Here is a 27,811-nt window from a genome sequence, read left to right on the forward strand (position 1 = left end):
CTGGACACGTTAGGTTTCATCAGATGTTCACAGAACAGCTGGAGCTGCTCGTACTTGGCACTGTATGAATTGTATCTGGTAGAATACTGTCAGTTAGGTATTTTACTGATGGCTGGCTGAAGTGTCTTTTAATATTGACAATAGGATACTATTGTTGTGTCTATTTCTACTGTTGCTGTTATGCTACACTGAAGCACCCCTTCAGAATAAAATCAGAAGAGTTCTTTGAGCTTCATGCTCCTTGAATCTGCTGCTGAGCTGTCTATTGCAGCATTGGATGGCCAGCTGCTGGTGAAAGAAGCAAGGCATTCTGGCTTAGCTGCAATCTAGTCTACTGGGGATCTACTTCTTGCCATGAATAACATGGTGGTGTGATGGATGAGGACGTGAACAGGTCTGCAAACATAGGAATCATTCTCTGATGCTATGTGGGAGTGGGGATGGTATTGAAAAGTTAACCCCTCTCCAACCTTCCTGTGCCACTCAAGATTCTGTAGACATGTATCTCTTCTCCAGGCTGACTTGATGTGGACCATTCACTTATCCCAACTGTGGAAGCTCTTCCATTTTTTTTCACCATTCCTTTTGGCCTTCCTCAAACTATTTTTGGTTCTAACATATGCTTTTGTTTAAGTAGAGGGAATTAGAACTACTGATGGGATTCAAAGTAATACTTGTGTAGAGGTGTAAAGATGTCTTCTGATTTGTTATCTTTTCAAGGAATAGATAGTCTATTAATAATGAATATGGAATTTAATAATAATTGCTAAAATATGCCTTCCCCCTCCACCCCCAGTATTACCAAGCATAGAAGTAATATTTTCATGGCACTGTGCCTGATAAGGCCTAAATCCCATACTGAGGAGGTAGAGTCTGTTCAAAGCCCATCATTTTATTATTTGAGCTTAGAATTGTTTTCTCCATTTGCACTGCATTACATTTATTTGCACAGAATTTTGTCTATCTACAATTTGTATTTGCAATGAGAAAACAAGAAAAGTCAAAGCTCAGCCTCAGCTGACACTGACCAACGTGGTGTCAGTCAATAAAAAAGGCTTTTTAAAGTAGGTCAGTGGCAAGAGGAAGTCTAAGGAAAACGCTGGACTGGTAGTTGATGCAGATGATATCCTAACAAGTAAGGATGAGGAAAATAAGAAGCAGAAAAAAGACATAGAGGGGTCTTGGAGCAGAAAGCAGAATCAATGGCAAAGAAGGGATTAGGAAGTCTTAAGACACAGGTGAAGAGTAAGCCAAATGTTTAAGACTGTAAGACCACAGGGTTTTTTCTTGCTGCTCAGTACCACGTAACAGTAATCAATCTTAAGAATTCACAGAAAGGAGAAAAAAAAAACCACAACAATTTTGAACTGTGATGGTAATACCAGGCTCTGTGTCTTGGAAAGGAGAGGGGAAGAAGGTACCTATCTGGAAAACAGAAGCAATTGCGGTATGTAAAATCTGGAAATGGAGAAATGAAACTTCAGTTGGGCTCACTCAGCATCTTTAATGGTAGCTATAAGGTCTGGTTTTCTCTCCTTCCACTCACTGACCTTGGGTCGCCGTCAGTCAAAATGTCCCATTTTGTGTTGTTTCGCTGGATTGTGATACAGACCTTTATAGGTGAGTCTTCGCTTGCTTTGGGATTGCTCAGGAAACAAAAACTTTAATGGCAGCACTTGTTCTACTTATGTATGCCTGCATCACAAGGAAAAAGGATATAATTGTATACAGAACTTCAAAAAATATTTTTAACTTATAGAGTTAACTTACAGAGTTAGAGTTAGCATCTCAAGATGTTATTATTTAAATTTTAAAAATGTATGTAGTTGCTTCTATCTATACGCTTTGTTAGTTTGCTCTGTCCCCCAAATTATCTATTTACTGCTGCTAAATATGTATTGCCAGCTTTGCTTCTCTATCTGCATCTCCACTATGACCCAAGGCAGATACAACCCAAGCCAGGGAATTGAAATATTGATTGCATAATGAACATATATACATGATAAAGAAAATATTTTCCTAAACTCTGAGGACTGTCTGCTGCTTTGAACATTGTCATGGGAATCATAGAATCATTAAGGTTGGAAAAGACCACTAAGATCATCTAGTGCAACCATGAAGAAAAGCACGGCTGGAGATTACTCTCCTTCTAAATGCAAATGTTGAGAGTTTGCCCATCTAAAATCTGGATCCTCAAAGAAATAGCAGTAATTTCTGCATGCACATTTAAGCATCAATGATGCAGTTTCCAAATTGCTGAATGAATTGAATGAATCTCAATGAATGAAGCTGAATGAATTGGCTCGTGAAACATGTCTTCACCCACTTCCAGTGAGGCATGAGCTCCTAGTGAGAGTTGTGCTTGTAAATCACTCCAACATTTCAGGAAATGCTGCCTTAGATGACTAAATATTAACCGACCAACCTCTGCCAGGATGAAACATCCAAGATAATAATGACAGCAATTGCACTGTCTTTAATTCGCTTTAAAAAGTAGTGGAAAGATTTTGCTGGGTGGTGGAATACACTCAGGTGTCTGCTGTGCAAGTGGCACTGTGACGTAGCCTGGGAATTCCATAATATTTTTGGTCTTCTGCCAGACTCAGCAGAAGAAATAGGAGGTCTCTTTCCTTCATACGTTCATCCTCAGCATAAATTGGAGGGACTGGTATCCATTTGCTCTTGTTTTCAAAAACTTTTTTTATGCAGAGCTACTGAAGGACGAGAATGACGTTTTGTTACTGTCTTCTCTTCACCCAGCTCTGCACTGAGAAAGGCTACATTCAGTCTCCAGATTAAATATTTCTTTCTGGTTTATAGGATGTTTTCTTTGAAGCCTCATTACTGCAAAAGCTTTAAGAAGAAAGAAAAAATAAGATTGATAGGGAAAAGGCATCAATTGTCTTATGCAAAAAAAAAAAAAGGGGGGGCCGGGGGGAGAAGCCATCCCTGAAACAGATCAAGGAGAAAACATTTTTTCAGCCAGTTGTCTTGCATGTTTTTGTCCATCCAATGACCAGTCTTCATGAGATAAAACCATTACAGCAGCAATTACACTGCTTAATCCATCACTGAGGGTTGTTCCGAGGGAAACTGTATATAACCATGTGTATATATATATGATTTAAACAATTATGAATACCTTCCTGTCTTGGAATATATAACAAATATCTGAAGTGCATTTCTCTCCCACTTGGATTAAAGATTCAGAGTGACAAAGCTCACAGACTTCAGTGGGACTGCCCAGGCACAGCTGATGCTCAAAGTGACTTGGGTCAAGACTGGTTGGCTAGGCAGGTCATTGCCATGGACAAAAACAAGCCTAAGGTGTCAGGATGGAACAGTGTCAGGAAATTCTTTCTTAATTTCAAAGGTATTTAAATTCAATCCTGTTTACTATTTCTTCTGGAAAATGTGTCTGTGAAAGAGTCTGCAGCTGAGAAAGAAATTACGTGGTCCTTGCTAAGAGGTTCATACTGTTTGAAGAAAGATGGTTGTGGTATTGAAACTTTCCCTGCTAACGTGCAGTGCAGGCAGATGTTAGGAACGTAAGTGTCACATAAATTAAAAGAGGACTTGAAACTGCAAAAAATATAACTTCCTAGCACCAGAACTTGTGGGAAACTGCCCTGGAGACATTCTGGTGCCTTGTGTCTTCCCTCTTCTTCATTTCTTTCTTTCTTTCTTTTTTTTTTTTTTTTTTTTTTTTAGTAAGTAGAGACTTGAGCTTATTAAAAAGAGAAGAGCAGGCAGAATTTCATTTGTTAAAGAGTTGCTTAATGAAGCTACTTTTGCATCGTGCAAGACAGGGATGAAACAAGAGCAGAAGATAGGTCCATTCATCCTCAAACTGCAGTGATGTCACCTGCAGGAATAGTTAAAGCTGGTCTTGGTTTTACATATATCATTGTTGGGGTGACTTGAAAATATATGTTAAACTGCTCCAGTGACTAACCCCATGCTTCTCTGCTTTCGAGGTCAATCAGATGAATTATTTTGTTCTCTTGTCACCAAAAGAGTCTGTTTTCTCTGCTTTGCTGTAACAAGACAAATGAACTTACTTTTTTTCCAAGCAGTAAAACAAGCAGCCATTTTGCAAAGCCTTATGCTGTAGTCAGAAATTCTCTCTTCTTGGTTTTCTTTTTTTCCCAAATTCTTCATTTGTTTCACTGCTAAAACTTCTGCCCTTCATGCCATACTGCATGTTGTTTTGTCTGCTCCTACTCTTTTAGCATTTGGAGCAGTGGAAACCTGAACCAGTTATCTTGCCAATGGGATAAGCGATAATGAAGCTGAAATGTCATCCCAATAACAAGTCATGAGGCAGCCTGCCACAGACTAAAGCCTCACCTGGGGAATAGTCCATTAAAGAAAAAACAAGAGAGACATGGACACAATTGGCGGCATCTCTGTTTGCTATCTGGGAGTCACGCCAAAAAGAAAAGACATTTAAACAGCTGGCAGAATAGAAATGTTTGGCAAACCAGTGTCAGAGCTGGTGATAACAGCATGAACTGCTGCAAGTCCTCTTTGGGGTAAGGAAGCAGACCATAAGGTATCAGATCTGTGGGGTGATCCTCTTGCTGCAGCAGAGGACCAGATCTGGATGCTCCCCACATCCCTCGGTTCTTTCTCTACTGTATGTAAATGATAACATGTGGAAAAGTCAGCAAGACAGGAGGACCAACAAAGACAGAATGAATTTAAACCAGAGGAGATTTATCACCATATGTAAACTTTTATTTTTGTGTAGTGTCTTTTATGAGGAAGAAATCCCTTTCAGGGCAATTTGGGAATTGCATGGAAAGTTAAGAGGGAATAATGACAAAGACTCAAACCAGATGCTAAGGTGGATACTGGCTGTAAACCCAAAGAAGAGCTGGTCATCAGGAGTAAAAACACAATTAAAATCTGCATCTGTTGTTTTTAACACTGGTTTAACAACAGCTGTTAAAGTTCCTGTGAACATAGGTCTGCAGGTAACTGAGAGTTGGTAGGGCTTGCTGAGGGACTGAAAGAGATTAATAAGAATTGATTCCCATAGGCAGATCCCACCACTCTGCCAAATTAATTAGGACCTAATTTCACGCAAGAGTAGGTAATTTGGCCCCTACTATTGAGTCTGTCACGGAAAGGCAACCGTGGCAGAATTTTTTGTTCAAAGGAGGTGATGGTGAACTGAGAACACCAGTTGAGTTTTCAACCAGGTTTCTGAACAACTTTCAAAGAATCTCTGAGAACAGGCAGTGGGATGGGAGCCTAATTCCCAAATTCCATTTGCACACATGTAGTTTGTGTTTGGGTCATCAGCAACAGTTTTGAGCTTTTGTCACCATGCACACGTTTACTCTCATTTTTTTCTTCTTGACAGTGCACACCACATCAGAAACTGTTGTTCGAGGAGTGATAGGACAACCTGTCACATTGCCTTGCTCCTACCGGGTGGCACGAGAGAAGGACATCTCTGATATGTGCTGGGGCAGAGGCCCGTGCCCAAACTCCAAGTGTAATAACAAACTTTTGCACACCACTGGGAGCAGGGTGACGTTCAGAACATCACAGCGGTACAACCTGCAGGGCTACGTTTCCTATGGAGATGTGTCTCTGACAATTCAGGAGCTGAAGGCAGAAGATGCGGGCACATACTGCTGCCGCGTGGAGATCCCGGGCTGGTTCAATGACATCAAGAAGAACATTCAGCTGGTGGTGCTCAGAGGTGAGTTTTGGGGTCTTCTCCGGACTTTTGAGCCATTCAAGATCCTGGTTCTTCTGTTTCTGTGAGTGTGTGAAGGAATAACTGCTTGCAGCCTAGAAAGAAATCAAACCCACAAATCTGGGCTTTTCTCTTCCTGAGGCTTGGTTTTGGCTAATTAGGCAGTAAATTTAAACAGTAACTCTCCTTACTTAAGTCACAGTATTAAAGTAGATAGAAAATTTTTGGTAAATTATCATTTGGCTTTCCTCAAAGAATGCTCTGATTCAGCTTATCTCTTGGTTACAATCTTTCTATACAGCAACCTCTGTGAAGAAAAAGCCTAAGAAAAATGGTTCAAAATCCACAAAACATCCCAGAAAAACAACTTTTGCACCTCAAACAACCTCTGATCTTCAAGGAACAGTGCAGACTGCTGTCTTCCTGGCAACCACTGTTCCCCCAGCAGCTTCTGCAACCACTGAGTCTCCGAGAGTAACAACTGTTTTTTTCCCTCAAATATTTGATCAGACAGCAAGTGGCATTTCTCTAGAAAAAATGGGGTCAACCAGTGCTCTCACAGATTTTTCAGCCAGTTTTCAAGCAGTTGATGTGAGGACTGAAAGTGATGGCATCTCCTACTCGACAGAGTTAATCCTTCTTCCTGAAGGTACCAAAGTAACCAGCACCAATGCTTTACTTGTCTGTGTAACAGAGATAGTCCATGTTAGCCCAAATCAGGAATCATAAAGATTCTCAGGAACAGATAATTAACTATAGCTTGAAAGGTTTATCTGAAACATTTGAGTGTGCATATAGGTAGTATGTTTTAGAATCATAGAATAATAAGAGTTGGAAGGGATCCTTAAGGACCATCTGGTCTGTATCCCCTGCACTGACCAGGGACACCCACAGCTCCATCAGTGCTCAGAGCCCCTCCAGCCTGACCTTGGCTGTCTGCAGGGATGGGGAACCACCACCTCTCTCACAGGGTAACCTGTGCCACTGCCTCACTGCCCTTATTAAAATGGACGTGCAAGTCAGATGTTGTGGCTGGTGCCAAACAGAGAGAATGACAAGGAGAATAGGTGACTGAGCCTGCTTTCAGAGGAATGTTCACAGGCTGAAGAAATAAGCTGACAGAAAGGGTGGATGGTGCCCTATTTTCATTTGGTGGAGGTGCATTGTTAGCTATGTCCAGAAAGAACCTCGTCTGTTTTTGTTAGTTAATTTCTCACAAGTGTTTGCCAGACAGATTGGGTTAGCTGGGTGTTTGGTTCCTGCTGAGCAGGCTCTCATTTAGTTTCTCTTCTGTCTTTGCCTGATTTCCCCAGCGACAGCCCTGCCAGAGCCAACCACATTTCAGACACCAAAGTCAACCCTCGGTCCTTCAGGTACGGGAGGAGGCACCAATAGTTGCTCCACCAAGCGGGCTGTGGTTCACTGCCTGAAAGTCTAATTTTGACCTATGGGACATGTGTGCCAGAGTGAGATATGCACTTTGTGTACTTGTATATTTGGGGGTATTCCTGCTAAACTGCTCTTCCTTCCTTTTTATTTTTGGGAGGAGTAGTGGGGAGAGAAATTGAAAAAAATGAGGGAGGAATGGGTGTTGGGAAAAAAAGATGAGGGCAAAATGAAAAGACGTCTCTTGAGAGAGGACATGGGATGGGAGCTGAATTCCCAAATTCCATTTGCACAGTTTTTATCTGTGCTTAGGCCAGGCCATCCGCAACAGACCTCAGCTTCTGTCATCACACATTAGGACACACTTAGTCACATAACCCAAGTGTGTGGCCCTTAAAAGTCAATGCAGAATCTAAACAGCTCTATGGATGATATGCCCTGTGTGCAGCCCACAGCAGTTGGCTGGGGCTCCAGCATGGAGCCTTCCAGCAGCAGCAAGGAGCCAACATCCGTGAACTCCTGGCTGTTGCCCACCCTGCCCTGGGCCCTCAGCTGCCATAGGCTGCAAGGAAGTCCTTGGGTCACAGCATTGAGCTCTGCAGGCTGTGCTGCTTCCTTTCCTGCCATGTTGTGTTGCACAGGCAGAGACCTGAAGCTGAGGCTGTCAAAATTCCTCACTTTTCTTTCTTTCTTCTTCCTCAGCAATGAATACGGCATCAGAAACTGTTGTTCAAGGAGTGATAGGACAACCTGTCACATTGCCTTGCTCCTACTGGGTGGCACGAGAGAGGGACATCTCTGATATGTGCTGGGGCAGAGGCCCATGCCCAAACTCCAAGTGTAATAACAAACTTTTGCACACCACTGGGAGTAGGGTGACGTTCAGAACATCACAGCGGTACAACCTGCAGGGCTACGTTTCCTATGGAGATGTGTCTCTGACAATTCAGGAGCTGAAGGCAGAAGATGCGGGCACATACTGCTGCCGCGTGGAGATCCCGGGCTGGTTCAATGACATCAAGAAGAACATTCAGCTGGTGGTGCTCAGAGGTGAGTTTTGGGGTTTTATACACCTGGGAGAAATCCAACACTGCAGGAGAGGTGAAAACCCAATTGTGTCTGTTTGGCTGCTTGGTTTTGATGGAAGGTGTTTTTATCGACGTAAGTAGTTTTCAGTGAAGGGCTGAAACCAGTTGCCCACTTGAATCAAAGTCATTGAGCACCTCTGATGAGAAAATCATTACTTGAATTATCTTTCCTTTCAAATGAAATGTTTAATTTTTCATTTCACAACTATATTTGTGGATTTAAATGAAGTTGGAATCATCAAAAGTACCTTTGGAATTGGAATTAAATCCAATTTTTCATTTGGCATTCATCTAATGCTAAAGATTGGTTTGATTTTACTAATTTTACTCATGTACAGAAAATTTGTCTTAGGTTTTCAAATGATTTTTCCCTTATTTGACCAAGCTGCATGTTAACGTAGGGATACTGCAAAGCCAAGAAGACACTGAAAAGCATTGCAAAGCACAGGGAAAAGATGGTAGCCGCCAGCCCTACTGCAGAAAGAGCAATTATTTTTCTGTCTTTGCAGGAGGTTCTGTGGTGCGACTGATGCTGATGTACACAGAACTCTAGATATGCCAGTTTTAAGCAATGTATTGGGAGAGTGGGGCAAAAATGCTGCAATCCCATTGCTATCTCCTAGTCTGAAGGCAGCAGTTCCTAAAAAAAAAGGACTGGTTGAAAGAATTAATGAGAAACTTATGGCTGAAAATCAAACTTTTTTATCTTAAATGACTGAGGGACTCAGTGTCTTTACTTTTAGGGGGACATTGGGGAGAAATAATATTCTGCACATTTAGTAGATTTGCAATGCAAGGTTCCAGTCCTTCCATTCTGTGAGAGGGCCAGGGAGGGAACCTGCAAAAAAAAAACCCAACAACCTGGAACACTGGGAATTGCTCACCTGAGGCTTGTCTTCTGCTGATTAGACAACAATTTAAAAAAAAATTCTCTCACCTTCAATCACAATGTTTTAGTAAATGGATCATTTTAATTAATTTGGTTAATTGGCTTTCCTCAGGGTGAATGCTGAGATCCACCTTTTCTTTTGGTTAATTTTTCCACACAGCACCTCCAGTGATGACAACAACCATGGGAAAAGCTCCCACTTCCCCCAGCCATTTCGGAACAACAACTTTTGCTCCCCAAGAAACTCCTGATCTTCAAGCAACCACATGGGCTGCTGTTCCCTCCACAGCACCTACAACCACCTGGTCTCCCCCAGCTTTTGATGAGACAACAAGCGATAACTTTCTGGAAAAAGTGGTGACTACCAGTGCCCTCCCACGTTTTTCAACCAATTTCCAAACAAGTGATGCGTGGACTGAAGGTGAAAGTGTGTTCTGTTCAACACAGCCTCTCTCCCCTCCCGAAGGTACAAAAATAACCAATGAAAATGCTTTCTTTTGTCCGTGTAACAGAGATTTTTTATGTTAAGCTGACTCAGGCATCATAGCAACTTTCCAAAGACAAATGATTAATTGTAGCTTGAAAGGTTTCTCTGAGATGTTTATGGGTATGCCTGTAGATACTATGTTCAAGGAAATGAAGGTCACATGTTGTGACTGATGCCAAACCATGGAGAACGGTCGAGAAAACAGGGAATTGCTTTTTCTTTTAGAGCAGTTTTAGCAGGCTGGAGAAATTAGGTGATATAAACCCCATCGAGTACAACAGAAATAAATGCAAAATTTACACCAGGGTTGGGAGACTCACTCATGCCTGCACTACTGTATTTCTTGATTTGGGAAAGACAGTTGAAATGCTCCACTGAAAAGGTCTCTTACTCAGATTAGCTGCAGATATGAGAATGGCGATTCAGCTTCGCCTCTTAGCAGATGCAGAATTGCATGAGCAATTCTAGACACCACATGAATAACCCCCAAAGCAGTGATCTTTATGAGCAGTGACTTTTATTTTGTTTCAGTGACTACTGAATTCCCAAGTATACTTTCGACTGCAGACAGAACTGAAGAGGCCAACACTTTTCTCTTGACAGATGATGTGCCAACTGTAGGTGAGCGCAATAAAACTGGAAGGTCAGATGTTGCATGTTGAGAGAAATGATGAAGTTGCCAAAAACAGAAGTATTGACTATTCTTAAGAGTGTACCAAACATTTACTGTTAGCTACTTGTTGCGTGTGTCAGTCAGAAGGGTTTGGGGTCCACAGAGTAGTTGTCTGAAATCAGGATGAAACAACGGATGGAAACAGCATGTTTTCAAGGCCTCCAAAGGAAGCAGGTTTTGAGTCACTTGCCGCTGTTGGGTATCTTGGGTCTGAAGTAAAAACTTCTCTTTGTCACCACCCAAGCTGAATTGTCAGATATCTAATCTGTCATTATTGTGAAACCACTGAGCTTTCTGTTTCAAACACTTCCTGAATGTCATCATTGAACAGATTTGGCCAGATGTGGCTGCAGGCTCAGCTCTCCAGTGCCCATTGTGTGTTCCTGGTGATGATGGAAAGCAGCAGGCAATTACCACAACCATCAGTCAGTCCTTCAAGAGAAAAGGAAATGGGGTACAAAATCATGACAGACCTGAGAAATGAACAAGCTCTCATGAAGTTTGCACTTCGTGGCTCCCAGTCAAGTACAAATGAAGACCAGACCAGGTTCAGGTGTCAAAACCTGTCCATCAGACACCTGGAAATGATGACTTTAAAAATGGAAAACTAAAATTCAAGGATGGTGTCATATCTGGCTGTTAGGAGAGGCCACTGCTTACTTGGGAACACAGTATTTAGGTTTTTGCAGATTTCCTTTTGATAGGTCTAGAGACTTGCAGCATAAACAGTTTAGGAAACCATTCCTGAATGCCCGTGGAGGCTCATGAAAAAGGCTTAACTGATCTCTTGAGCGTATGTGAGCATTTCTCAGCACTATTCTGCTTCTCATCTTTTTTATATAATTCTGGATAATGCCCGTGTTCTGTTGTTGTAAATAGGGAGTCTTGGAAAGAGGCTTACCCCTGGGATTCAGGAGGAAACCGTGGGCTAGAAAGAGCCGTCACTAAATGAGTAACAGCAGGCAGTGTACCGTGCTATGTGAATCATGCAAGCTCCCACCCCTGCAAAAACTTGTCATGCTACTTCCAACAACAAAACTGCCATGTGTCTGAAAATGCTGCAGCATAGTTAAACACGGTATCTTAATTAAAAAAAACAACTACAAAAACCAACAAAAACATGTTCTTGCATGAGTATCATTTTACTGTAATGTTTCAGAGGTATTGAGAATCTACTTGAGAATTGAAAACAAAGTGAATGGTGCCCAGTTTGTGTTTGGTGAAGCTGTGCTATAAGCAAAGTCCAGACAGAACCTCGTCTGTTTTTGTTAGTTAATTTCTCACAAGTGTTTGCCAGACAGATTGGGTTAGCTGGGTGTTTGGTTCCTGCTGAGCAGGCTCTCATTTAGTTTCTCTTCTGTCTTTGCCTGATTTCCCCAGCGACAGCCCTGCCAGAGCCAACCACATTTCAGACACCAAAGTCAACCCTCGGTCCTTCAGGTACGGGAGGAGGCACCAATAGTTGCTCCACCAAGCGGGCTGTGGTTCACTGCCTGAAAGTCTAATTTTGACCTATGGGACATGTGTGCCAGAGTGAGATATGCACTTTTTGTTACTCACCAGAATCTACTTTCTACTCTAATGCAAATTTCTGTTGCTAAAATTGCATGCATGTGAGCTACCTGTGTCCTGTCCATGTCTTTGATAACGTTCAAGCACATGCTTTGGTAGATGGAAACAAAACAGCTCAGCTGTCATAGGTAAACTGATCTGAACTGAGATATCTGGGGGAGTTTCACCAAGAGAGTTATCTGATGGAGGAAAAGAAAAAAAAAAAAACATGCAAATTTGTTCTAGTGGGTTTACTTGTGACTGCCTGCTGCCTGATCAGCCCTGCTGCCAGGTGACATTCGGCAAGCCTCATGCATGCAATCTTTCCTTCAGCTGTGGTTTGGGACACCATAAGTGTGTTACATGTACATGCCCTGTCAAGTGACTCATTTGGTCCCCAGTGCATTTTGCCAATACAGAGGCTCCATGGGTGTTCCCTTGTCAGACCCTTGGAAGCACTCCTCATCAGAATCTTTCTATACGTGAGGGTATGACCCAAAGCACAGAACCTCTCCTGTCCTGAGATGAGCTGCTACTTCAGTCTGCTTAGCTGAGTCACTCTTTTGTCTTTGGGATGCTGCTCAGCATTGGTGCCTCCTGTGAGGGATCAAGAGCTTCAAATTCTTAAATACTTCAGTATTTCATAGCATGAGATCATGATGAGCACAGGCCATGTCCAGGTTAATTTTTCAGTGGCTTTAAATTCGCCAACCAAAATCAAGATAGTAGGATCAGAGGACAGCATCCTATAAGTTTGCTGCAAGATTTCTTGAGCATTCATTAAGTTCATTCCTATAGGCCCAAAAGAAAGCCCAAAGAAAACCAGAACAACTGAATTATTTTTAATAAGCTAAGATTAAATAAAAAGAGAAAGAAAGAAAGAAAACACACCAAAGCATCATCTTGATAGAGCTACCTTAGATCTGTGATAAGTTATCTTAATGTAAAGGTATTTCCTGTGGTTTCCAGCTAAAGCAACCACACATAGCTCTGACCACAAATAAACAGAGGCAGCTCCTCCAGTTAAACTTGTGCCTTGCTAACTACCTGTGCTCTCTGCTACATTTTGTCATGCTGATGGAAGTAAAAATTCTCTTGCGAGAGACAAATTTCTTCTATCTTGCTTCATGGGCTGCACCATGGAAGCCTCTTATTTCCTTGATGAAGGCTGACGCTTCCTGATGGTTGCCTGTATACAGTTTGTGGCTGAAAGAGATTGTAAACTGCTGGTTGTGAGGCACTACATTTCTCCTACTCGGGGCCAGACTTTGCACAGTAGCCCTCCCACCCTCAGATGACTGGGTGCCAGGAATAATTTACTTCTCTTCTGTTTTCAGGGACTACACTGAGTTCAGCCAGCAATACAGAGAAAACTGGGATGAAACTTTCTGTAAGTTTTACAAGTGTTTGACTAACGAGAAGCCAGGCCAGCAGGATGAACTGGTGATTTTTCAATGCACTGATGCCAAATGTACAATCTTTGCAAAACAGTAGCCTGGACTTTTGTGCAGAAGCTCAGGACCCACCTATTCACCTTCTGCTGATCCTGTGGGTTGTGTTAAAACCTGCAGCAATCCCATCTGGTTCGGGCACTTCCAAAAATTCCTCATTCCTCCAACACCTCTGCATGAGGTGCTGTCCTCTGGGTGTGAGCAGGCAAGAGGCCCCTTGGGGAGGTTGTTACATTTCCCTGTCTCTAATTAAGAGAAAGATGAGGGTGACTAAGCTCCTATAGACTTATTGAGGAGTTCATGTTTAGTGGGATGGATTTAGGCTCAAACGCTTCAGAGAAAGGTTTATTAAATATTTAACAGGCAATTCATGCTGTTTATCGTGATCATCCTGACGTGTCTTCTTCTGGCAAGCTGAGCAGAGTGTTGCAAACTCAGCCTCATGCAGATATTTCAGAGCTTTTAGCCTGGAGCTCACTTCTGCATGGATAGCTCTGACGCAGAAATGCTTTCAAAGACTTTTCAATTTTTCTCTTCTCTTTTCCAGTTTCCCATCTCCACCATTCTCACCGTATCTCTCATAGGGATATCCATTATTTTAATGTTGATACTCTTATCGTTGCTTTGGAAGCGTAAGTACCACTTAAGCACTTATTTTTTTTTTAATGTTTCCAATGGTGGTCTAATGCAGATATCCTTCTGTATCTCTGATGAATCCTCTGGTAGATCTGCCATGGACTGTATAACAGCACTCAGTTCATTTTATGGAGCTGTTGTCCATAGTCCAGGACTGTGTCACCATGGGGATGAGGTAGGGATGCAGCAGGAGGAAACCTGAGCAAAGAATCCATCAACTTGTCAGGTTCTGATTCTCACTGAGGGCTCTTGTTCTTAGTAATGTGGTCCTATAGTTCCCTGGGATTGCTCCTGGTGAACTCTGATGTAGCTTAGAATGAGATCCTTTCTTTCCTGCTTAGCTCACAGAAATGTTGCAGCTTGCTGTCTTTGCTTCTGAACTCATTTGACTGATTTGATAGAATTGTAGATTTCTTTTTTGTCATTGTGACAATATTATTTTGCTTCTAGGAAGACACACAAGGAAATTTATTATGAAAAGGTAATCAATGTTATAATTTTCTATTAAAAGTTCTAACATATTTTTCTTAGAAACAGAAGTTATTTGCCACTAATTGTAACAGGTACAGTACTGGTTTGTGAAGCTGATAATGTAAGTTATCAGACAACTTCACCCCTGAAAATCAAACAGTGGTTCCTGGAAACTTCTCATATATAGTACTGTACAGATACCCAGAGCACTGGGGAAGGTTAGCAGCCAACACTGGGACACAATGACCCCACCTTAAGAAAATTCCTTGCCTGCATTATTCTTTGACCAAATGGAATCATAGAATGGTATAGGGAGGAGCCTTAACGATCATCCCTGCCACAGACAGGGTAAATCGTAGTGCATGAGCCTGGTGAGGCTGGTTTAAAGTAAGGAAGATGTGAGCAGTGAGAGAAAAAGACAGTTTTTTTCTCATTTGCTCATCTTGGCTCAGAAGGGGATCAGAGATTTACAGTCTCCATGAAGTAGCAATCCATTCCTATAGACAAAAAAAAAAAAAAAAATGGGGCCCAGGAGGGGCACAGTGGGGCAGCATGGCAAACCAAACCTTCCACCAGCGGGTAAATCTTGCAGCCCTCATGGGGTCACTGCACCCCGTCACATCCTCCTTGTGTCACACACAAGTATAGCAGGTGACCACCGAGGTGATCATTTTGAAACAGATGTGGAATAGTTAAGTATGATGAATCACCCAGTGCAGGTGTTCCTAATAAGCTCATGTTTTCTGGCTTGTCTTGAACACAGGACTTTCTCTAACCAAAGACAGGGTTGTCCATTGGAGCATCACCCTTTGCCAGTACCAATACTTTTAAAATAGTAGATGGTCTCTCACTGCATTCTATGCCTAAGAGATGAGGGCTGGGGGCCAAGGAAGGCCTCCTTTCTGAACCCCATAGTGTTTATCTGCCAGCTGTCACTATAAGATCTGAGCAGGCCTTTCCTAATTGTTAGAATGATGCATGCAAGGTAAGTAAGGTAGTGTAAATAAGTAGACCTGTTGCCATTGAAATCAATGGACTCAGTAACTTCTGGTCTCTGTTTCAAGGGGAATGTGCCAGTGTTGCAAATAAGAAAGGGTGCTCTGAAGCTTCAAAGTGTTTTTGCCCTGTACATACTGATCTGTGCTTATCACTACAGCCTTAGACCAGCTGAAGACCTTGAAAAAGTTTTCAGTGGCTCTGAAGGAGAAAACAACCTTTTTGTTCTGTGAAGAGCTCCTGCATCTTCAGTGGATGGCCTGGAATAAAGCACAGCTGCACTGCAAATAGAAAGGACCTGTTTCAAGCTGCATCGAGAGACATTTGTGAGCCCTTAAAATATCAGTGGGTGTAAACCAAAGGCCAAAGCTTCAACTATGAAAATTTAAAATCTTTGTGCAAATTTTGCCATCTCACCTTTAAAGCGCACTGTATAAAGAAGCTTCTTTTAGAGTATGCATTATTCAGTAGCATTTCTGGGATCTGTGTTCTTGTTAATACCAAATTAAATGTTTTTCTCTGAGTTTTCCTAATGCTTTTCCTTAAATACAACTCAGACTGTGAGGAACAGAAGAAATATCAGTGAATGCTGCTTAACTTTGAAGTGCAAAGAAATATATAAACCAGCAAATACAAAGTTTCTTATTGCTTTTATATAATCAAGAGAAAAATTAAGCCACAGGAATGCCTTAAGAATAAATAAAGATGTAGATCACTTCAGGGGTTACAGTGCTGCCCTTGATTCAGCATGTTCGAGTGACCCTTGGAGACTACACTAATAAACTTTGCAATTTACCACTAGAAATTGCATTTTCTATGCCACATCCTAGAGCATTTAAGCAGGAGTTAGTTATTCCCCAGGTGCTGAAATGACTGCTGTGCTATCTCAGCTCTCCAAAGAAGTGCTGCAGCATTTCCAGAGATGGAAAATGACCCAGAAGTCCGGCTCCATAACATCCCCCCACCACTCATTAGTAAATCCCTGCCTCCTCCAGCAGTGTGCATGGGGGATCTCCACTCATTTGTATACATTTGCCTTTTTGTCCTCATCATGACAAGCTGCAAAATGGTGTTACAGCTGGGTTGAGATTTAGGCTCTAAAATACAGCTTGTGTTGATGGTCTTGCCTGGCAGGGTCAGTGCAGTGGGGCTATGGGGGCTTGCTTGGAGGAGGGGTCATCTGTGGGATACATCATTCATCTGTGTCACTGAAGTCCTCAGCAGCTCTGTGGGATCAGCACGCAAAACAGTTCAAACCCATTACCTCCATTGCCTGCAGTTCTCAATCCCTGCTACAGCAACTCCAGAAAAGGACCCCTTGAGCTGAGAGCATGTGATGGAAGCATCATTTGAGCAAAATGTGGCAGGCCTGGACTTCCCCTCCAGTCACGCTTGAGGCTGCGGTGAGAATTTTATCTCCACAGCATATCTTCCCAGCCCACATGTGGCTGCATGAGTTCTGTGGAGGTTCCTCTGTGGGCTCCTGCTCAGTCTTGCCTGGGTTCAAGACCCTGCTGAGTATACTGGCCCTGTGTTGCTGGACCATGCAGTTTTGATGCTTTCCTTTAAAAGAACGCAACCAAAACAGCTCACTTTATTTTTTTCTTCCAATTAGCACGACTGGGCCAATCCATTTGCAGGTATTAATTAGCTCTGCGCTAAAGACTTCTCCAGAGCAGGGTTGGCTCTTGCTGGGGATGGTTTCAGTATGTTGGCTGCTGGTCTGGAAGATTTGGGGAGATGCGGAAGGGCAGAAGAAATATGAGCCAACAAAGTGAGTTTGATCCTCCAAACATAAAGCACTGAAGCCAAGAAAACTCTTTTGTGAGCATCCTGAAACAAGATCTGGAGTATAAGTTGTAAGGCCCTTCAGTGACTGGTGCTTGGGGCTGGGAAAACTTGGAGAAAAGCAGCCTTGCAGCTGCTGCAGGGCTTGTGCTGTTGTTTTGTAGGGTACTTGTGGTGCTTGCTGTGCTTGCCAATGCCAGCCTCCCTCCTTCATCAAAATGCTGAATTAAATTGTGTGAAGTGGATCTGATGTGAAGTGATCATGACTGAACTACTCAATTAGTGTGGAGCAGGTATGGAAAAGCAGTTAAAAAGGGGTGGTCCGAATATTTTGGGACATGAGATTGACTAGTGGAAAAAAAAAAATAACAACTGGAAGAAACACTGAGAAACAGAGGCAGACACTGAGTTACAAGTACAAATCCTCTAAAGAGAATCCCAAGGAAAGAATTAAGTACTGTTCTGAGATTAATGAGACCTCTCTTAATAGACTTTACTGGAGCTGACTGCTCTGATGGTCCCTCTCCATCTCAGCAGAATATTCCATTATGTCTCAGAGTTCGTTTCTCAGTAAGGCTGATGTGCTTTTCTAGGCATTTTTTAAGGTTAATATAAATAAATCTCTGAGTTCCAAAGGTGGAATCTAATTGGAGCTTAAGAAGGAGCAAGCAGAAGAGAAGAATGCAGTTGAGTACATAGGAAATTAGAAATAAGAATAAATAGCATCATGGGACTTGGGGAAAGAACAGAGATAACTGTGCCATGTGAGATGAATGCACGAAAAAGTGGAAAATTTTAGTCTGATAGAGAGGATTTGGGACGTGCTGCTGGAAACATGACAGCAGATGGCAAAGTTGAGCTGCAGAGAAACAGCTGAAGTGATGCAAAGGGGCTGTGGAGGTGATGTACTGAGATTAAGGGGGTGAGGGGGCTCCTGCAGGGAATACTTTGGTGGGAAGGATCATTTCCTGCCCTTTGGCAACGTCAGCTTAAGAGTTCTCACTGGTTTGAAGCTGAGGGTGCAGGAGAGATGCAACCTGGAGCGGGCAAAAAGCACTGGAAAGACTGGGGAGGAAGATATTGGGAAAGACTCCTTAGCAGTCTGTTGGGATAGGACAGAGGGAAGTAGTTTCAAATCGTTGAAACAAGGGGAGATTTAGATTGGTTATAAGGAAAAGTTTTTGACAGTAAAGGCAGTGAGGCAAAATGGCACAGGTTGCCAGAGAGATGGTGCCTCATTCCTGCAGACAGCCGAGGTCAGGCTGGAGGGGCTTTGAGCACCTGGTGGAGCTGTGGGTGTCCCAGTTCATTGCAGGGGAGTTGGAGCAGATGGCCTTTAAATGTCCTTTCTACCTCAAGTGATTCTGGTATCAGCTTTAGTGTTTGAGATGCTGATCCTTCTCTAAGGGGAAGGAAAATCCCCTCCTTACCCAAAGGGAAGCGTTATTTTCTTCTTTCTTAGAAGAAGCTGCATGTTCTGCTGCAATTTCAAAAAAATGCTCACAACTTTTTTTGAATCAAGAAAAGGTGTTTTATTTATTTTGTATTTCTACTCTTTAAACATGTAGGAAAAAGGGAGAAAGATGAATTATCCAAAGCAGGTGTGTAGGAACTGTTGAGTCACGGCCTGAACCACTGATTGAGCAGCTGGGGAAAGGACCCAGTCAGCCCTGGGAGCACAGGTGAAGGCAGTTTAGTGCCACCAGAAGGGGTGGAGCCTGGCTGCACCTCTCTTAGACCTTATTTAAGGGCTGACTGCCACTGGGGAAAGATCTCTTTCTGGAGATTCTTCCTTAGTGAAGCTTTCCTCTGTGAACCTGGAATCTTCTGATGTAGGTGAGCAATCTTCTTCCCTTCCTTTTGTAGCACCTTTCTATTGTGCCAGTCCTTCCATCATCACATCTTTGTTGTAATGCCTTTCCTATCGTATTGATCTAATTGCTACAGCAGGTAACAATCTGTAATTATGTAATCTAAAACAAAAAGTTTGGAAGCCTGGCTCTTCTTCAGTCCTCAAGTCTTGAATACTCAGACTTGCATATTATGAAGATTCATGGCTTCAAATTTACTCAACCACTGGAGCTAGTGTCATTCTTAACTAAGTCACCCAGTAGTTATACACACCACGAAATCATCTGCATGTTTAATGGAGAGCAGAGAATTTCTATGGAGAAATCTATAGCTTTTAATCCAGTGATGAATCATTTATGCGATTTTGGATTATTCGCTTTGTGCTGAATTGAGTTGTTTCTTTCACAAAGCAAGACCACCCCCCCAACATGCTCTGCGTCACAGGCTGAGCCTCGTGGTGATGCATGTTGCTGGGATGAATTATTTATTGGATGTTTTAAATCACTTGCTCAGTGGTGAACTAAGCCAGTTAATCTTAAATCTGTTCATATCCATCCTTAAGTACACAAAGTGATTTTATGTATGTGATATTCATCTCTCTTTCTTCTTTCCTTTCTCTCCTGTACAATAGTGAATTATCTGTGAGGTTTGGGTTGAACTAGTTTTAGATGTGATAAAACTTTCCCTCAAGGGAGGCAGCGACCTGTCCTGGGGATTTGCCCCAGCTGTTCTGGGCCTGGTGTGCAGCAGGTGTTTATACAAGCCCCTCAACTCTCAGCTGCATCCTATTTCAAAAACAAAGGGAAAGGATCACTATTTCTTAGCTTGTAGTGCATGGGACATAATTCTCTCAATCCTCAAGAAGTTCAGCAATGAACTTCTCAATGGATCTTATTACTGGGAGTAGGGAAATTCCCATAGATTTCTGTGATCAAACACTGATTTTATTTTTTCTCTTGACCTGTAAGCCTCAGCTGATAATGGGGATGGCTTTTTCCTAGGGCTTTCCTGTGAGCTCTGCTTCAAGGACAAGGGGAAATCAGCCTCTCCGTTCAGTGGTGAGTTGATGCTGCTTTTGAATTTTACTTGGTGTTTTATGTCCTTGGTCTATTATCTAATGAAGATTATGATGAGGTAATTATGGAAATACACAAATTGCAACCTCATGAATACCAAAGAAATTCATGATGATCCATGCTAAAAGAATGCATAAAAATGCAAATCATTTGTAAATAGGTAGTAGTAAATCTTGTTAATATTAATAATGTAGAGCTTTTAATTGCATCAGCCCTCTGAGGAGAGTTTTTAAGATTTTATCCTGTGAACTGTGTACCATGAGGTCAAAGGGAGCTCCTACATGGCTCTGTTTGGTTGTAGTTATCCTTGGCTCCTTCCATAGTTGAGAGAGGGGGAAGGGCACTGGTCCAGAACATGATGCAGTCCACCCAAGAGGAAGCAAAGCCTGCCCTGTGGTGGGAGAGCTCCAGAACTCAGTAGTTAATTGTGTGCAACAACCTGGAATCATGCCATAGGGACTTACAGTGTAGCGTGGCTTTGACTGTAAAGTTAGGTTAAATAGCATTGCTGGATGGATGTGTCCCAGGACTAATTCTGGACTCCAAATATCACTGATGTGAGCATCTCTACGGGCTCTGTGGCATCTGTATCACAGCACAGAATCTGGTAGAGCTAAGGAGCATGATCTCCATGCCTGTGTCTGAGATTCAGCTGTGGCACCAGCAAAGCACTCAGGAAGGATGAATGCAAAGGCCACAGCTGAGTGAGCTGGAGATGTGGGTAGGGGATGACTCAGTGCCTCTGCTTTCCCCTGGAGCACTTCTGCCGTGGTTGCTTCCTTCAGAAGGGCTTTGTGAGGAACAAACCCCCTCCAGTGCTGAGGAGAGAAGTAGCTGGATTGCTAAGCTTGATGAGAGGTGCCCAAATGAATGTATGTGTTCTGAAGCCTAGGGAGGTCCTGTGACAGCAAAACATTGACAGACTTTACAGTGGCTGAGTGTTTGGTAGAGTTCATGTTCGATTTCAGCAGCTCATTTTTCTATCTTCTCTAGTTCATTCAATTCCTGTCGTTAGCTGAGTTATTCTGTGAAATAAATTAATTTTATAATACAAAGATACTAGATGGTGCATTCAGACATGGTGCCTGCAGCTTCACAAATCCTGATGGAAGAGAGAGGAATATTCCAAGAGAAAATGTCATGATTTATTGCTTATAAACAGCTCTCTGGGTCTTATTATCTTTTCTGTGTAGAAGCCTGGAGATCTAGATCGAGCTTTATAATTCACATCAAAATTCATTGTATCACATGTCTCCCATAAAGCCACGTTTTTGAATGATACGGCAAACCCTATTAAATAGGTACTCATTAAACTCCAACACCTTATAAATTCTTCCTGAGTTTTGTTGACAGTACACATCAAACACAAACCATTAAGTGCTTTTCATTTTCCTGGTAGTGTGCAATCATAATGCATTACATGACAAAATAATGTGTTTACATGACAGATTTAGTGCCTGATCTGCTGCATGAAATGCTTCTGAGCACCAGAAGATAAGAGAAAAATGTAACATTATACTTCCAAGTGTGTATTAATTCTTAACTAATAATAAATTACACCAGGATGCTGATGGAAACAGATGAGAGAGGCACATGCACATGGGAGGAATTCATGAGGATCAGTGACATGGCAATGAATACTAAATGCAGACATCATAACTAGAGCTAAAATGAAGCATTTCTGCATCAGCAAGAGAGCTCCTAGAGCCTGTGGGCTCGTGTGTTTTTCCTCTTTTGCATTTTGAAAGCCCATACTGGATTTCAGCAAAGTTCTTGTTAGTTTTACCATCATGGTCCCTCCCACCTGAAATGGTGAGCTTCCCAGCAACCTGACAGCCCCTTCCATAGGATGGGTTAGGCTGGAAGGGTCTTTAAAGATGATTGAGCTCTAACCCCCTGCCATGAGCAGGATTCTCAACCAATACATTAGACTGCCCAGGATCCTGTGCAGCCCGACCTTGAATGCCTCCAGGGATGGGGCACCCATGACTTTCTTTGCTTTACTGGGGCTGAAAGAGACCTCCCTGGTGTAGTTACCTACTGCATCTCTGCAGTGGAGGACCCTCAGCAACCAAAAGCCAAGTCTTGCTTGCAAGGCTTTGCTTACAAAATGTCTCACACCAGCAGAAGAATGAAAATGAACTTTTCTTTATCAGATGAAATGCCATTTTTTTTCTTCCACCTCATTGGCTCCTCCATTTGGAAACTGGCCCATCCTTGCAATCCTGTGCTAACCCATGCATAGCTCTGAGCATGCAGCTTCTCACCCTCTCAAGGCATTTGGTGCCAAAAGTTCATTTTTTTCCTTTTGAAAATTCTAAGGAAATTATTTTTTAATGTTTTCTTCCCATTTTTCATCATAATTTGGCCACAGTGCTACTGGTCCACTGCCAGCCCTTTCCTTCCTCAAAACTGTATCATAATTCACAATTTAGCAGACATTCAGCACCAGCAGATAACTGTCATGATGTTGAGTTTGGAATTTCAAGAGTGATATTCAGCCACTTCATGAGTTTGGAGTAGGAGGGTAGCTGTGTCTATTAATCTTTAAAAAGAACCCAAATCTGTGTGTTTTATTGCAAGTGGGAGCTAAGACAGAATTGGTATGTGGGAAAACAATGCTATAATAATGACATACAATCAAAGGGAGGATAATAAACCTGCTAGTTCTCTATATTTGCTGGGGGAGTTTGCTGGGGAGCAGGAGCTGGGGCTTGCTTTAACTACAGACAGCTTTCTCCTTTCTGTTTTTATGGCTTTCTCAATCACTTTGCTCATCTGCTGCTGGAGGCTTTTATTTGCTGATAAGGGCTGTTAACCAGTTGGAAAGTCAGACCAATAAAGTTATGTAAAATGCAGCCAGCAGCTTTTGGCAGGAAACAGGCATGGTGCTGGCAGAGTGGGGGAGGAGATGAGAGGGCTCCTTCCCCTCCTGTTGGAAAGGGAAATGTCCTGAGGAGGGGACCAGTTGCAGTGAAGCAACGATTGACACATGCATACTGTCCCTGTTCCTTGGCCTCAGCTGGTGCTGATGGAACAGTGAGTTTCTCTTCCTTATTCTGTTCCTTCATTTCCAGAGAAATTTCTCTAGGCTCCTTTCACAGGGAAAGGAGTAACAGATGCTGGTTTGCAATGGAAGGGGCTTGGACTGCTTTGCCACAATGCACTGCTGCAAGCTGCAGCTCTTAGCAAGGCAGTGACTAGCTGAACTCCAGAAGACTTGGAGATAAGTGCTTCCTTCAAAGTGACTTTGTATTACCTTTCCTTATCCAGAAGTAACAATAATGGAAATGGAAAAAATACCTGTTTTTTAACAGTTTACCTTTGAGTAAACCTCAGAGTTGTGTCTCTGCAAGCCTGGATGCAGGCAGTTGTGCTATGACTATAGCATTTATTTCTACCTTAAAACTTTCCAGAAGCAGAGAATTAAATCTGTGTGGGCTTCCCAGTGTGTCTCTAGGTGCTGGAAGAATCACAGGCCTTACTGAGAATTCAGATTTTGTTGTTTATAAGCTGTGTCTGGCATTGTGATCTTATTTCATGGCATTTTGCCTCTGAGATGGTATTTCTAACCTCTAGAGCTCTGCGTATGATGCTAATGAAAAATTCAAGAGGAGAGCACTAAGAGTTTGAGTTCTGAAAGGAATGCTTGGTATGGAAAGCTGGAGTGTAGGGCTGAATGTGCCTTCTTGTTATTCACCCCATGCAACTCCACACTCTTGGGGCAGAGTGACTGGAAAGTTGCACGGAGGAAAAGGAGCTGGGGATGTCAGTCAACAGTTGGCTGAACGTGAGGCAGCAGTGGGTTGGGTGGCCAAGAAGGCCAATGGCATCCTGGCTTATGTCAGAAATAGTGCGGCCAGCAGGCTGTCCCTCTGTGAGGCTGCACTTCCAGTGCTGTGTTCAGTTCTGGCCCCTCACTACATGAAAGACATCGAGACCCTGGAGAGTGTCCAGGCAAGGACAAGCAGAGCTGTGAGGGGTCTGGTCTCATCTGTTGTCCTAGGAGCTGGGGATTGTCTTCAGACCCTGTGTTTCTCACCAGCTGCTTGGAGATCTCAGTTACTGGGGTATGGCAGCTTCTAGTATTCAAACGAACATCAGTTTCAAATCTCACCTCCATTTGGTCATCAGTTGAGAAATGATCAGCATCAGATTTGACAGATCTGTTTCAGTTTCCATTCTCTCTTTTAGAATCTTTTTGTCCTGAAGCAAATTTGAGAAATTTTGTAGTATCTTCTTGTGAAGCCTCATCTCTTTCAAATTGCGTATGATAGAGAGGTACCTCCCTACCTACTGAGCTGCTCTTACTCCAGAGAAATTTTTATTTACCCAGTAAGAAATACGAAGTCAAAACTGATTTCGTTTGGAAATCATCTGTTCTGATGTTACAAAAGGTGAAGTTCATGTGAATCTTGGGTCAGGGTAGAAAAGTCTAGCTCTGAAGCTTTTTTTCTTCCCTGTTTCTTTCCTGAATGAAAAGTGGTATGAGCTTGAGGAACAGAGATGCTCATGAAGCTGTTTTGTGTTAGGTAGTCCAGCTCCTGCAAGAGAGCCAAGTAAGGCATTTGCTGTGAAAGCTCAAAGGGGTTTTGCCCTGGTGCTTACTAGAGTGTGCTCTGTACCTACTTGCTTATGTGTTCTGAGTTGTTCCCCAAACTGCTGTTGCATTCTCTAGCAGCCTGGATTTTGGATATCACATATTGGGATGTGGTGATAGGGAGAGCTGCTGCCCAACCCACTGGCTGCTGCTGCCCTACCTGCCATGCTTGTTTTCCTCATGCTGTCAGATTTCCTTGGTTCTTTCATAATTTGAAAGACCACTTTCCAAACGGTGATTTCTTAACTCTGTATAACATTAGAGTTGAAAGCAGTGGTTAATAAAAACATACATGAACCTCACTTTTTCTCTGGTATGGATCCTTTCAGAAAGAGCATAGCCAGTGAATTTGCCCACATGCACACTGATCACACAGATGCATGCAATGGGGACCTTTCTGTAGCCTCTGTAGGAAGGATTTGAGATCTCTTCAGCTGATGTTACATTTTTCTGATGGAGATTCATTAAAAATTGATTATTTTTTTTATCAGGCTCCACTACTTTCCTGCTGGGGCTATTTATGTGGAAGTAGACTTAAACATCTCCTATTTACTCATAAATTATATTGACCTGGTAAAAATCCATGCCATTTTCAGCAAAATCTGTTCTGTTTGGAAATAAGGCATAAATCTCTCGACTTCAGAAAGCTTTTCTAAGATGTCCTCACTTGCTGCACCACTGTAACCAAGGCAAGCTAGAAGCTAAGCCTCTTCCTCACCCAAGCTACCAAGCTCTATTAGTGTTGTTTTTTCCCCAGGTGCTAGAAATTTGTGCTTCTTGGCAGTTCTGCCTGTAGGTTAATGAAATCCGTAGTCTTTATAGACTCAGCAGCTTTCCTCCTGCTGCACCATCTTTAAACCTCTCCAAGATTTAGAAATGAGACTCCTCCATCTCCACGGAACTGGGATACTGCAAAGAAAGAAGTTGGGTCCCACTGGTGGCACGGAGATGGGAAGTTCAGGCAGAAAGGAGCAGAATCTGGTAAAAAGACAACCCTGACTCTAGACCCTACTCCACCTTGTTTTGCATTTTCTATTCAGTAGCCCATTGACCAAATACATAAGCTTTTGGACCACAGAAAGTCTTTTTCCTCCCTCTCAGTGTGAATGATTTAGCAAGTAGCTTATACTCATGTAAGCTCGCTGCCTGTTTTGCTTGTTAAGAGAACTGCAGGTGGATCATCCCTGTGTCTGGTTCAGCTTTGGCTGGATCACTTCCAAACTAATCCCTTGCCCAGGCTCTTCACTCTGGGATCTGGACCTGTGCCCACAGCTGAGCATGTTTCCTCAGCCCCAGAAATCACCATGCCTAAATTTCAGATGCAGAAGGTACATTCATCCAGCCCTGAGTGTACTCACACTGGATTAAGTGAGCGACTTGATGAACTGATTAAAGTTTTATAGTTCTTAGAGCACACAGCAGTCTTTTGGGAAGAATCTTGGATCAGAAATCCACCCCTGTCCCCACTAATCAGTGTATTATTCTCTCATTATTTAGTATCGATTCATTTCCATTTCATGCTGGTCACCAGTGTGTGTCTGATATTGCACTACATTACTTAGCTGCCTCCTGACTCTCTTTCAGCATTCAGCAGCATCTGTTAGCATGGTTGACCCTTCCCTGTCAGATATCATCTAATGATGGCTTCTTTGTTTTCTCCTTAATAACACTGACATCTTATTAGTCCATTAGCTGGTCATACTCTGCCTCCAAATGGCATATGATGGCATACTCTTTGCCATCCACAGTTAACTCTTCTGTGCCTTCTCTTTTCTTTCCATGTTACTGTCTGTGAATGCCATCAGAAGCTGTTACTGTCTCCTCTGCCTTTCCACACACAAACTCCATTTGCATTGGTGTCCCATGCAGTCTCGTGCACACCTCCTGCACTAGGATCTGACTTCTGCTTGTTTGCTCACTTAATCTATATGCTTCTGACTAACCCTTCAAGCTGGGGATTCTCCCATCCCTAAAGAAGTGCCCTCTGTATTGAACCTGAATTCTTACTTGTGGCTTCTAGCCATTATTTTGAAACAAGGGAAAGTCCTTTTCCCAGAGCCCATCAAACTCCAGATTCTTGTCTCTAGGAGTGTGGGAGCAAATCAGCAAGTGATCTGCTTCTCTCTGGGCATGACCCACTTGCTGCCTCTCATTAGTTGTGATGGCTTTTAATATTTTAAAATGCCAGAGAACACGTATCAATCCCACCAGTGAAGAAGCCTTCCCTCAGTGTTCCTAGGCTGCTAAAAGCAGCATTGCAAGGGACTGCAGAGCACTTCTGTTTAGCTTCAAATGGACTCATAACAGCTGGGCTGGATCATCCCCTGGGCAAAGCAGCACAGCACCATAGCCCCTCTCCTCAGGCTTCTTTCTCAGTCTCAGCTGCATCCCTTCAGGTTGTCTCTCATCTGAATGGGCATTCCTGAAACATGTGGCAGATGCAGAGCAAGGCTTCTCTTGGGGTTTCTCTTTGTTTTCTGTTGCTGGACTGCCTGCACAGTAGCAGCAATACCTCTGGTGTAGCACTCCATCAATAGGAAGTCCTGTGAATTCCCTGTTATTATAGATATCCCTCTCACTTCCTCTGGTTTCACAATAACAGTAAGAAAAGACAACTGGGCTGTGCTGTGTCACGCTTGCTCAGCCAGACTCCCATCTCGTGTTTTGAGGATATAGCAATATCTTAACTGCAGGATTTGAGGAGTCTGCTGATGCCAACAACTGTCCCACTCTGTGGCCAGAGAGAAAAGATTCAGCTGTTGGAGAGTCATCAGAGAGGGCTTAAGAGAGGCTTGGCTGCTGGAAGTGACTATTGCTCAGAAACACTTCCCTATGACTGATGTAGAAGTCTTGCAGATAATCCACTATAGTAGTCTTTCAGAAACACCAGGAATCTGAAAATGTTAATTCCTCTTTTATTTTCCAGCTCATCAAGAAATTGAGCCCCAGATTTATGGGATCCCTAACCAGAAAGGAAATTAGGCCACAGTGTCAAAAATTACCATTTCTGCCTCCCCTGTTCAGAACTTGCCTTCCCTTCATGTTTAAAGGGTTGTGCCATGGGGATGCAGCAGGCAGTCATGCACCAGGTCTGCCCTCCCAGTTCTTGTCCACTGGGCTGTGGGTGACATTTGGCGAATGCCTGTCCCTGCTGT

General features: G+C 42.8%; 1 protein-coding gene and 1 long non-coding RNA gene across 5 annotated transcripts in view; both read left to right on the top strand.

Annotated features, from left to right (window-relative positions):
• The first annotated feature begins 1,001 nt into the window (after window positions 1-1,001).
• Window positions 1,002-17,385, top strand: LOC116232110 (uncharacterized). 4 transcript variants are annotated; one of them, XM_031598215.2, is made up of 12 exons: window positions 1,002-1,620; window positions 5,372-5,716; window positions 6,015-6,362; window positions 7,027-7,086; window positions 7,802-8,149; window positions 9,237-9,542; window positions 10,095-10,184; window positions 11,617-11,676; window positions 13,125-13,177; window positions 13,786-13,870; window positions 14,325-14,355; window positions 15,502-16,937. In XM_031598215.2, the coding sequence occupies exons 1-12, from the start codon at window positions 1,473-1,475 to the stop codon at window positions 15,572-15,574; spliced, it is 1,947 nt and encodes a 648-aa protein (XP_031454075.2). In that variant the 5' UTR covers window positions 1,002-1,472; the 3' UTR covers window positions 15,575-16,937. The 4 variants fall into 4 exon arrangements, with proteins under 4 accessions (XP_031454075.2, XP_090007129.1, XP_090007131.1 ...); XM_090151003.1 differs by lacking the exon at window positions 14,325-14,355; XM_090151004.1 differs by lacking the exons at window positions 6,015-6,362; window positions 14,325-14,355 and having other exon boundaries at window positions 1,005-1,620; window positions 15,502-16,936.
• Window positions 17,386-18,905: 1,520 nt separating this feature from the next.
• LOC149915907 (uncharacterized) overlaps window positions 18,906-27,811 on the top strand; it is a 49,155-nt gene continuing 40,249 nt past the window's right edge. Inside the window, exons 1-2 of the long non-coding RNA XR_016471403.1 lie at window positions 18,906-18,965; window positions 19,982-20,038. This is a non-coding gene — a long non-coding RNA (uncharacterized LOC149915907). The remainder of the gene's footprint in view (window positions 18,966-19,981; window positions 20,039-27,811) is intronic.

Source organism: Phasianus colchicus, chromosome 15 (assembly GCF_987193195.1).
Source record: "Phasianus colchicus chromosome 15, bPhaCol1.hap1.1, whole genome shotgun sequence".
In the NCBI taxonomy this organism is placed as follows: domain Eukaryota; kingdom Metazoa; phylum Chordata; class Aves; order Galliformes; family Phasianidae; genus Phasianus; species Phasianus colchicus.